Source organism: Cannabis sativa, chromosome 5 (assembly GCF_029168945.1).
Source record: "Cannabis sativa cultivar Pink pepper isolate KNU-18-1 chromosome 5, ASM2916894v1, whole genome shotgun sequence".
NCBI lineage: Eukaryota > Viridiplantae > Streptophyta > Magnoliopsida > Rosales > Cannabaceae > Cannabis > Cannabis sativa.
In genome coordinates, this window is record NC_083605.1 from 35,902,392 (window position 1) to 35,913,776 (window position 11,385).

General features: G+C 33.5%; 2 protein-coding genes across 3 annotated transcripts; one reads left to right on the forward strand and one right to left on the reverse strand.

Annotated features, from left to right (window-relative positions):
• Positions 1-956: 956 nt before the first annotated feature.
• On the forward strand, positions 957-3,787 carry LOC115717257 (guard cell S-type anion channel SLAC1). The gene is made up of 3 exons (XM_030646227.2): positions 957-1,582; positions 2,138-2,943; positions 3,103-3,787. The coding sequence occupies exons 1-3, from the start codon at positions 1,025-1,027 to the stop codon at positions 3,461-3,463; spliced, it is 1,725 nt and encodes a 574-aa protein (XP_030502087.2). The 5' UTR covers positions 957-1,024; the 3' UTR covers positions 3,464-3,787.
• Positions 3,641-8,538, reverse strand: LOC115717258 (protein TPX2). 2 transcript variants are annotated; one of them, XM_030646228.2, is made up of 18 exons: positions 7,679-8,536; positions 7,353-7,508; positions 7,204-7,278; positions 6,772-6,919; positions 6,542-6,650; positions 6,349-6,399; positions 6,082-6,179; positions 5,920-5,995; positions 5,772-5,834; positions 5,559-5,642; positions 5,352-5,410; positions 5,164-5,239; positions 5,020-5,085; positions 4,859-4,924; positions 4,665-4,742; positions 4,528-4,572; positions 4,259-4,365; positions 3,641-4,161 (listed from the first exon to the last, which is right to left on the reverse strand). In XM_030646228.2, exons 1-18 carry the CDS (start codon positions 7,854-7,856, stop codon positions 4,143-4,145), a joined length of 1,554 nt encoding a protein of 517 aa, XP_030502088.2. In that variant the 5' UTR covers positions 7,857-8,536; the 3' UTR covers positions 3,641-4,142. The 2 variants fall into 2 exon arrangements, 1 of the variants encoding a protein (XP_030502088.2); XR_004011720.2 differs by having other exon boundaries at positions 4,129-4,161; positions 4,528-4,562; positions 7,679-8,538.
• Between the last annotated feature and the right edge of the window lie 2,847 nt (positions 8,539-11,385).

Here is an 11,385-nt window from a genome sequence, read left to right on the forward strand (position 1 = left end):
GCATAGCTCCCCATGGGGGAGAGAGAGAGAGAGAGAGAGAGAGAGAGAGAGAGAGAGAGAGAGAAGGCAAGAACCAGTTCTCTAAGTATTAAGCTCTTATTGACCATGAGACTCTAAAATTTACACTTAGTAACTTTTGGGGGTCCATATTTGCCCCTTTAGGTGAGAAGAAACATCTTTTGGGTAACGAGAGGCCCCTTTTGGTGAGGGGAGACTCTCTTGAGTGGGGAGTGATAGGGAGCAACTATCTTGGGCAAGGAACAACCCCCTCGAATGAGGAGAGACACCAGCCAAGTGCTCTGTTTATATTTTGATCATAATTTTTTCAATATTACTCTAATTTAGATGATTTAAGATATTTTAGAAAGATAGGAAAAAGAACAACTTGTATGTTTTGCTTTGAACTAAATTCTGAATTTAAAGATGTCTAAGCCCACTAACAAGTCAGGACTCATAACTTTTAGCTATCAATTATTTTTCCATTTCTACCAATAAGTGTCAAAAGTACTTAAAATGACTTAAATTAAGTGATTAGCCTCCAAAAAAATATTGTTAAGTAGTGTCTTCAGAGACTATTCCACTTGGAATAACTTTGATATTACACATTGCAAATTGAATTGCAGGGTCAACAATAACATATAAACATATATATAAACATTTTCAATCTATACATATGTCCAAGTTGGTATTAGTCAAAGTCTTCAAAACCAAAAAATAAAAGAAGGATTAAGTTTCTCTCACGGGATATCCCTTAGAAAAACCATCTTTTACTCGAAAAAGTACCGTCATTTTCACTTGCCACACCACATATCATTAACCATACAACCAAACCAACAACCTAATTAAGAGCTTAGCCACCTTTACTACGTACTTTTTCCAACTTTATGTGAAACCTAATAAAGACACCAACAAACAAACAGACATGCAATCCAATCAAATCAAATATCATATATGAATCTTGATATGTATAAAATTAAAAACTCATCACTACTGTTTCATATTACATTCTTAAGAGAAAAAAAAAATGGACAAAAGTCCAATAACCCAAGCTTCAAGTTCTCATCAAACTCATTATGTTGATGTTCATGAAATCTTGCCTAACGTTAAAGAAAAAGAAATAACTTCTAGTACTATGGTTGAGAAAGCAACCGGGAATAACAATACTAATAAGCGTGTGAATAGGCCTATTCGAGTTAGAGATATAAGGAGGAACCCAAGGAGTAATTTTAGTAGACAAGTTTCACTTGAGACCGGTTTTGCGGTGCTTAACAAAGAATTATCTAAAGCTAAAGATGAGAGGATGGGGCCATCACTTCCTAGAAGTGGAAGGAGCTTTGGAGGTTTTGATTTGGCGAACCAGATTGGAATTGAAGGAAGAAAGAGAGATTTTAGTATGTTCAAAACTAAATCCACTCTTAGTAAGCAGAACTCTTTGTTGCCATTAAGGAAAGATCAGAAAGATATTGATCAATCTCATAAGATTGAAGGCTCAGTTGAAGAGCGTGATGAGTCTGTTAATGAAAGTGTTCCAGTTGGGAGGTACTATGCTGCACTTACAGGACCTGAGCTCGACCAAGTCAAGGTAATAATATTATTATTAACATGCACATTTCTTGTTACAATTCAGTAAATTATAGTTTGTACATGATATGGATAAAAAAAAAGTTTTACTTGACAATTTCTGAATAGTTGAAAAATCGAGTAATTGTAATCATATTTAGCAACTTATTAAGAGAAAAACATCAACCATGTGGTGAAGTGTAGTTGTAGGGATGTGCTTCTAAGGTAACCCTGTTTGTTATGTCAGGGATTGTCTTAGTCTAAGTCTAGGATTTGCTGTTGATGTATCTAAGTCGTTCGTTAGTGATAAGAATCCATGTTAGGTGATACGTGATCGAAAGTTTTTACTTGACAATGTCTGACTAGCTGTGAAAATCAATAACCGTGTGGGAATGTGTTTTTTAGGCACCCTTCTTTGTTGGGTAAGGAGATTGAATCTCACTAAGCCCCCACTTAATGTGGAGAACCACATGATTCTCTCCTACTTTGTTAAAAAGAAAGAGAAGTAGTTGGTAGCTGTGAGAATTGCATAACACAAGAGATTTGAGTATTTAATGCCTATATTTGTGTTTGGCAGGAAAATGAGGACATTCTTCTACCCAAAGATGAGAAATGGCCATTTCTACTTCGATTTCCAATTGGGTGTTATGGTATATGTCTAGGCCTAAGCAGCCAAGCTGTTTTATGGAGAGCTTTGGCAGCAAGCCCGGCTATCAAATTTCTCCACATAAGCCCTTTCATAAACCTTGCCATATGGCTCTTAGCCCTAGCTGTTGTGGTCTCAGTCTCTTTCACTTACATTCTCAAATGCATATTCTACTTTGAAGCTGTTAAAAGAGAATACTTCCACCCAGTTCGAGTAAACTTCTTTTTTGCTCCATGGGTGGTAGGCATGTTCTTAGCCATTAGTATCCCTCCAATGTTATCCCCTAAAACACTTCACCCTGCCATTTGGTGCATTTTCATGGGGCCTTACTTCTTTCTTGAGATAAAAATCTATGGACAGTGGCTTTCAGGGGGCAAGAGAAGGCTATGCAAAGTTGTAAACCCCTCGACTCATTTATCCGTGGTAGGAAATTTCGTCGGAGCTATACTAGCTTCGAAGGTCGGGTGGAATGAGCCTGCCAAGTTCTTGTGGGCAGTTGGTTTCGCTCATTATCTTGTGGTGTTTGTCACTTTATATCAGAGGTTGCCAACAAGTGAGGCTTTGCCTAAGGAGCTACACCCGGTCTACTCAATGTTTATAGCTGCTCCCTCAGCTGCCAGTCTTGCTTGGCGAACCATCTATGGAGAGTTTGATGGTTGTTCCAGGACCTGCTTTTTCATAGCTCTGTTTCTCTACTTTTCACTAGTTGTACGGATCAAATTCTTCACAGGGTTTAGGTAATAATTAAGCTTTACTTCTCATATGAAACTTACACTCATTAATCATTTACATATCAGTTATCAGTTATTGGCTCAAAAATTGACTACACTCTTCTGCCCCAATGGTTTGGACTAGTAACAAAATGTAAATGGTCGATAAGCATTTTTTGTTTGCAGGTTTTCAGTGGCATGGTGGTCTTACACCTTCCCAATGACGACTGCTTCAGTAGCTACCATCAAGTATGCAGAAGACGTACCTTCGATTCCAAGCAAGGGCCTCGCAATAACCCTTTCTTTCGTGTCCACTGCAATGGTTTCAGTGTTAATTGTTTCCACTATTCTTCATGCCTTTGTTTGGCGCACATTGTTTCCAAATGACTTGGCAATTGCAATAACAAACAAAAGACATAACAAAGACAAGAAACCCTTCAAAAAAGCTTATGATATTAAACGCTGGACTAAGCATGCTCTCACCAAACATGGGAACAAGAATTTTGAAGGAGATACTGTTGATTCCCAAAGCAACCAGATGAAATAAAGCTATCAGAAGAAAGTATTCTTACACTGTTATTTGGTGTTGGTTTCATACACCAAATAAAATAAGAAATTTGTGAAAACAATCCCAGGTAATTGCTAGTTATTTTGCAACTGTCACATTAGTGTAGGAGCTACTAAGGTTTAACGTTTTTGTATTAGTTTGAAGGAGTCGATTGCATTAAACTTACAAATTGTAATTTTTATATCATTATCCTGTGAACAAAACACAGATTAGAAAAGAAATGGCTACAAATCTTCTATTTTGTAGAAGAAAAAAACTTAAAGAGGAGCAAGGACTGTACTTTTGTATATTTCTGAACTGAGCTAACTCTGTTTTTTTTCTCTTTTTGCTGGAGAACTGAACCAACTCTGATTAATTTCATGTTAAGATGGTAGAAAGAAAAAGATTATGGAACAAGCTATGAGGGTAAGGTGGCCTTTCAATGGCTGTACAACACCGGCCTTTCAACATATTATTGAATTTTAACTGAAACCTACAACTTTGGAACTTTGGAAAATACAAAAAACTAGTTCCAACTATGTATGTCTAAGGTAAGGCAATGTGGACTTCCATCAATTTCCATGTACAACGAAATGTATCGCTTTTATGTATTGTATTCCAGTCTTTTGTCCAGCAGCTATAGAGCAAAATTGAAATCTGATTCTGATCCCTTTGACCCTCAGCGGATGCCAAAGCTCCTGTGTGTAATTATCATGATTGTTTTGTTTTAACTTAGAAAGAAAAGAAATGAGCGTATTAAAGATTTGTGTGCAATATTTTTATTCAAATGCATACCTTGTGTGCAATTTATCACCAATGTCAGAGATGCAACCATTAGTTCCACATGGGATCTGCTTTCGACTAAAGTTTGAAGGTTTTTCGTTCACGGGATCTGTTGCTACCTGTAGAATATGAGACCATATGCACCACATAAGATAAAAGGCTAAAATAACACATGCATAACTAGACAAAAGAACATAGATTGAACAAACTGTGAGGCTGGGAAAGTGAAAGGAGTCGAGATTTCAAATATTTGTGAGGAAAACTTATAGACTGGAAGGTACCTTATGTTCTGTCTTGAAAGTGTCAAATCTATTTTCTTTTGAGCCCTTGTGCCAAAAAAATACGATTAACTCAGTACGGTGCAAAGTGAAATTATAAAATATGATGTCTAAGAAAAATTAAGTGAAGCAATGATAACCTTTCCAGATAAAAAATTGGACCAAGGCACTTTTAACTGAGATCCATTATTTGGCTGGAGTTCAGATGTCAGAGAAAGCTGGCATTTAAACAAGCAAACAAATTAAAAAATACTGTCCATATTAATGTTATATGACAAAAACATAGATACCAAATAACAGAGGGACATGGAAAAAATGGATTTATCAAGTTTACCTTACTAAAAAGATCTATTGGTGGTGGATTATGCTGAATTCTTTTCTCTGTATGGAAGTTAAATTCCTATATGTCTCAAAACATGATACCAGTTCAGAAACTTCTTTCAATAAGAAATCAAATAAAAAGTGATTAGAAAGAGATAAATTGCTTTGAACTACCATGGGTACTGTTGTTTCTCGCTTGTTGTTCCGAAAAATACCAAGGTCTCCTTTACTAGAAAATATCTGCATTGTATAAAAGAAAATTATTTAGTAATTGCTAAAAGCAAGAAAAGAATATCAACAAATGTTGTAACATATTACCTTTTTATTAAGAGGAAGAGCTTTGAATCTATGTATTGCATCTCCATCTTGTTTTTGAACTTCGCAAGTGATTGGTCTAAGCAACGCAAATATGAAAGTATTATTTTCTTGTCTGGCAAACAATTGCACAACATAGATCGAACATGCCCATTTAATTTGTAAATTATTCTTTATAACTCTCTTATTACCTTCTGATATCCCTTCTCCCATTTTCTACAACACTGGAACTACTGATTTTGTCAGGCCCCTGCAATGAATTAATTACATTATAAAGTTTGTCATTGTTGCTTCCACAAATTTTTACTCGTCACTTTGTCAAACTAATAAAGAGGAACTTCTTTTACTTTAAAGTGTAGTAAATGCAATATTAGTTTTAAGACTGAGTAGAGAATGACCTTGTCAAATTCATTGCAATGATTAGACACAGAATTGGAAGATGCCTTTTGCATAGCCCTGTCCATTGTCTTCAGGCGAAACTCCTAAAATCCATGAGATTAGGAATGTGAGTATCAAATTCAATACATAGAGTAGCTTAGTAGCTAATGCTAGTCCTTCGAATGTGAAAAGTCATTTGAACAAGAAGCAGATAACAATTATCAAGCGCTTACGTGAAACTCTGGCAATTTTGGGGTACTCCGTTTCGGAAGTGGCAAAGAAGGAGCTTCAAAGATCTGCAGTTAAAGATGTTAAATATGCTAACAAGGAAAAGCATAAAATATTCACAGATTCAAATTCAATTAGACTGCAAGTACAAACTTTTTTGTTCAAGGGCCGCGCTTTAAATCTACGAACAGCTGGTGCCACTTGGTCAATTTCTGTTTCACTCCTAGGCCTGATACCGAAACATGTATCAATTTCACCACACACTACAGAGCACTCTGCACCACAACATACACATACGGTAATAAACATACTGACCTTGTCCTTTGTGCTCTGTGTTCTGTTACAAATTCAGGCTCTCTTGGTATAGTAAGCCTCAACTTGGCATGTGCAACATTTTTATCAGTGGTTTCATCCTGCAAGACAATGCATATATGCATTTAATAAGCTTCGCTTATACTTCGACAATGCTAAAAGGCTGCATCTCGGTCTTAATGTTTAAATAAGTGAAAGCGTAGATCAAATTTCACAGGAAAGAAAATACAGGAGCTACCGTTTATGTAGGATAACTTTTAACAAACTTACCTTTTTAGGAGCCTTGTGAACAAAATTAGTTTGCTGCTTTCCATCAGTGACCTAAAATTAGAAAGAAAAAAAAATGTGACCTAACCCAAACCTTAATTTTACAACTTATGCATCACAGCAAGGTTTACTTCATCAAACAGCCATAAAAAAAAATCCATACACTTGGCACAGATGCTAATGAGACACTCCATACCTTTCGTAGGTGACCTCCCTCTAACTTTTGTCTCTTGGGAGCCTGATTTTCTACTCCAGAGGAACTATTTAAGCTCTTCTCTTTGTTTTGAAGGTGCAGCATTTTGTATCTAAAAAGCAACAATACCAAGTTATTAAAGAAATTGACCTTTCATTGTTTCATAATCATAAACACCCAGAGAATTTAAGGAATAGAATGCAGCTATAATCACATTGATTTGAAGGAAGTACCTGGAACTACCAACTTGAGCAGGTCTATTTTGCTTAGCCAGTTGACTTGCTGTTGGCTTCATTAAAGTGGAGCTCCTATTGCAAGATGCTTTGACCGAAGGGATAGTTTTACCTTTTGGTTTGTTACTTGATAAGTGATTGTATAATCCTGCAAAGCAAAAACATACAAATTTCATTATGTATGACATTTAAGATGGTCAAGTAGACTTGTCAGTATTTCTCGACGACTTGGGTAATTAAACTCATGGCAGATAAATATCATGAAAGAGCTGATATGTACAATTATAAACATGGTGCTAAAAATCAGTACTTTCACCAAGATTGTAAATTGGGTTTAGTAAAAATAAAATAACAACTTAAATGTAATGAACACTTTTGAATATCAGCTAGCTTTAATATGGTGCGTTAGCCCCAGAGCATTAACTAGATCACCTGAAGATAACCCATGTGGTTGATTCAAAACTTTCTGTAAATTACCAAAGATCCCTCTTTTCAATGCTTCGTAATCTGTTACGTAAAAAAAATGTCAGAAATCAAAATTGGGATTTTTTCAGCTAAGTTTTTGAAATCATACTCATTACCTCCATTATATACATCATTTGCACAAATTTCATGACCTTCACCAACATGATAACCGCCATGGAGTGAAGAACTCGGATTCTCTCTATCTGATTTTGGTGAAACGTTTACATTTCCCAGGAAAACATCCTCTCTGAGAACCAACTTCGCCACAAAAGCTAGAACAGCAAAAAGATTTAAAAATAAAAATGAAAAATGCAGGAACACCAAGCATTATGCCAAGAAAGAGTAGTCAAAATTTTCGTCAATATATACAGTGAAGGGAAATGATCACATAAGAGCAATAATCAACGCAATGGGGAAAAAGCAAGAAGCTTTAAAGACTCACGAGAAGGAGGGTAGCTCTTAGCGGACTCGAACCACAACTCAGCTTCACAAGCCTCGGCCAGAGTCTCCTCCCGGGTGAAATCAAAGAACCGTACAGCATCAAACTCGTACTCGAGGTCGATTTCAACAGCTTCAAACACTGGTTCAGCCTCAACCTCCATATCTTCCTCCATCTCCATTCTCACAAACTCTCTCTCTCTCTCTCTCTCTCTCTCTCTCTCTCTCTCTCTCTCTCTCTCTCTCTCTCTCTAAATCACGCTCCTCCGCTTTCTCTCTCTACAATGCCAAAGCGTCACGTGAACGAAACACTACCATGAATCTCGACCAATCACACAGAGATTGAGCATCGAATCGGAGGCGAATAACCCTAAATCGGAAAACCAGAGCTCCGGTTAACAGAGGCCTAGAACGCTGCAATGTACAGCAACCGAAGCTTAATAGAAACAACTCAAAACCGAAGGTACAACTATGCACAGCACACAGTACAAGTCCTTCACAGCGATACGAAAGTAACGATACAATACAACCCAACCACACCACTACCCTTTTTCGTTTTGTAGTATCCAAAGAAAGAGTTTATTTTTTCTTCTTTTTTTTATCGGAGCAATGAAAATTTTGAAAATATATTATTATATTCTATATTACGAAAATACCCATACAGTTTGGCAGAATCGCGAAGAGAGAGCGGAGGTTTTTGGGTCATGAATTTGAACGGGCGAGAAGGGTAGAAATGTAAATTCAAAGGGTAATGGAGGATTCGAGTGTCGTTTAAGTGAGGAGCAAAGTGTTATCGTTTTCCGAGCTTGGTTTTTCGGGGGACGAGACTGTGTCGTCGGACGACTCTGAAATTTCGGCGCTGGTTATTATGGCCATTGGAAGTTGGATTTAATTACGATGATACCCTTATAACGGTTGTATTCGTTTGTTGTGTCTTGGTGGACCCGAGCGGAGTAATTCAAAAAATGGTGCCATTTTGCCACTTGGATGACGAAGGAGATTGTGGTAATTTAAAATGTTTGATAATTGTTATTTATCTCTTTTTTAAAGAAATGTTTAGATAAATTAGGTTACAAAATTCAGCAATTGTTGTCCAAAATCTTATGATAATGATAGAAGAAATTAGGTTTTGTCCAAATAACTATTAGTACAGCACAACCTCTATTAGTCCTGATTTCAAACAGTTATAAATAAGAATAATTTCTAAATTATAATTAGTTATACATTTTTTAAGTTTAGCATTAACAAAGTATACATCTATATAAGAATAATTACATCTTAATAAAATATATACATATATTTTGTAAATTTATTTATGTAAAATTAATAATTTTATTTTAAATTATAATACATGTATGAAATTATATTACTCTAAAATATTTCTATTATGATATGGTATTAATGATTATTTATTGTTATTATTGTTACATTGATATTTTTTTAGTTTTTTAATTTTTTTTTTCTAGTGTAACTATATTTAGTTATAACCTTCCATGTATAATATAATTTACGTGTATTCTTGGATAGAGGTTCTACTGTATTTAATTCAGTATAAATTACTTTGAGAGAATAAATTTAAAAATTGTGTGATGATTTTCCTTTTTTCTATTAACAAAATTTATTCTTACTTTTTTTAATAATAAAAATTAATTCTTAGGACCATTACATAAAATATTATTTAAAATCTCCATAAAAATGATCATCTCAGTTACATTCTTGATAAAAATTCACTTAATTATATTATAAGCCACGTAATTACATTGTTTAAAAATAAAAATAAAGTTACAACTTATCAAAAGATTTGAGAGTTATTTCCTTCAATTCATAAACAAACTTTATTCAATAATTAGTTTTTTTAACAATCAAATATACAATAATAAAAGTATGATACATTTAAATTATATAAATTTACAATTTACTATCTACAATTTACTATCTACATTTAAATATACGCATATTTTATAGAAAGAAACTAAAGTAAAAAAAAAAAATCAATCCAAAGACAAATTCCTTTTTCATTCACATCTAATAAACATCCTACAAATAAATATATATAATTACGAAATAACTCACCTTTCGCGTGCAATTATATTTATTTTTAGCGATAATTAATTTATAAATTTTTTTATATAATATAATAAAAAAATAAAATTTTAAAAAAATCACTTATAAATCTATAGAAAAATTATCATAATTTTAAAATTATTATCTTCACCGTATCTTACTTGTAGTAACTACTACATTCAAAATCGATGTCATCACTATATCTCACTTGTAATCAATATCATATTGAAAGTCTTTATCATCGCCGTATTAGCAATTGAGAACAAATCAATGAAATAAAAGTTTGAAAACGAAAATGACCATGTAAGCTATAAGATGATTTATGGCTTATGGTATATATATACACACAGGGTCGGCCCTGAGAATATATGGGCCTAAAGCGAATTTGATTTTGGGGCCCTCCAAAATATATATAAAAAAATATTTTAAAAAAAAAGTATTATGGGATCCGAACATTGTATAATCTGTCATACACCTTAACTAACTAAGCTGTGAATATTTATTGTTTACAATACACTTAATTTTACTTAAATAAAAGCCTAATAATTTTTTTTATTTTTTATTTTGGACCCCTGAAAGGTGTGGGCTCTAGGCACGGACTTAGCCCGCCTATGCTTAGGGTTAGCCCTGATATATATTTTTTAACTTATTAATTAAAACAATAAATAAAATGATAATAATTTCTTAGCATAATTTTTTTTTGAAATAACAATATATATACATAGATTGTAGGTGAATGATATAAATATATATTTTAAAAAATTGGTATATATTTTTTTCCTTTAATTAAATAATAATAATATTTATAAAATTTTAATATAATAAAAAAATATAACTGCACCTGAATTTTTTTAAATAAGAATATATATAATTTTTTAAAAAAATAAAAATATATATATAAATTAATAGTTGTAGCATATTTTTTTAATTAATCAACTAATATTTTTAAATCTAAAAAAAAATTAAAAAATGAGAGAATTAAGAAGAAAACAAATAATGTTAATTAGAGAGATTTTATTATTTTAAAGTGTCATGTTACCATCTCATATCTCTCTTTTATATATAGAGAGATAAAGATATAAATTAATGTAAGTATCAAACTTTTAAGAAGGAAATAAATTAAATTCAAAAAAATAAAATCTTAAGAAAAAAATTAGCTTGTGAGATTCAACTAATGGAGCAAACAATCCAAAACAAAGTCCTCCCCTACAAGGTAAACATAAATTAAATTCGGAGTTATATAAGCCAAGACAAAATAATTACACAAGATTAATTGCCTTTCTAAAATCTTACAAATACGTAACAGTATTCCAACCAACACCTTCTAAGTGCAGACTAAGTTAGGGACCGACCAAACAAAACAAAAGGCACAAACTAACAAAAAATTCTCGATAAGACAATAAAAAGAGGTGATAAAATGCTATTATTACATAAACTAAACAAAACTAGACAAACAAAACAATCGAAGCTGAATCCACAAAGCACCTTGAGCCACAATCTTGAGTCATAACACTCTCATGAGATCGACTTGGCACTAAAACCAAACGATGGAACCCAACCAATGCCCTACTATCATGCCTGAAGCACCTAGCCACCATTTTGTCCTTGTCGACTGAAACTCCATAGCCACCCAATACCCAAGTCGAC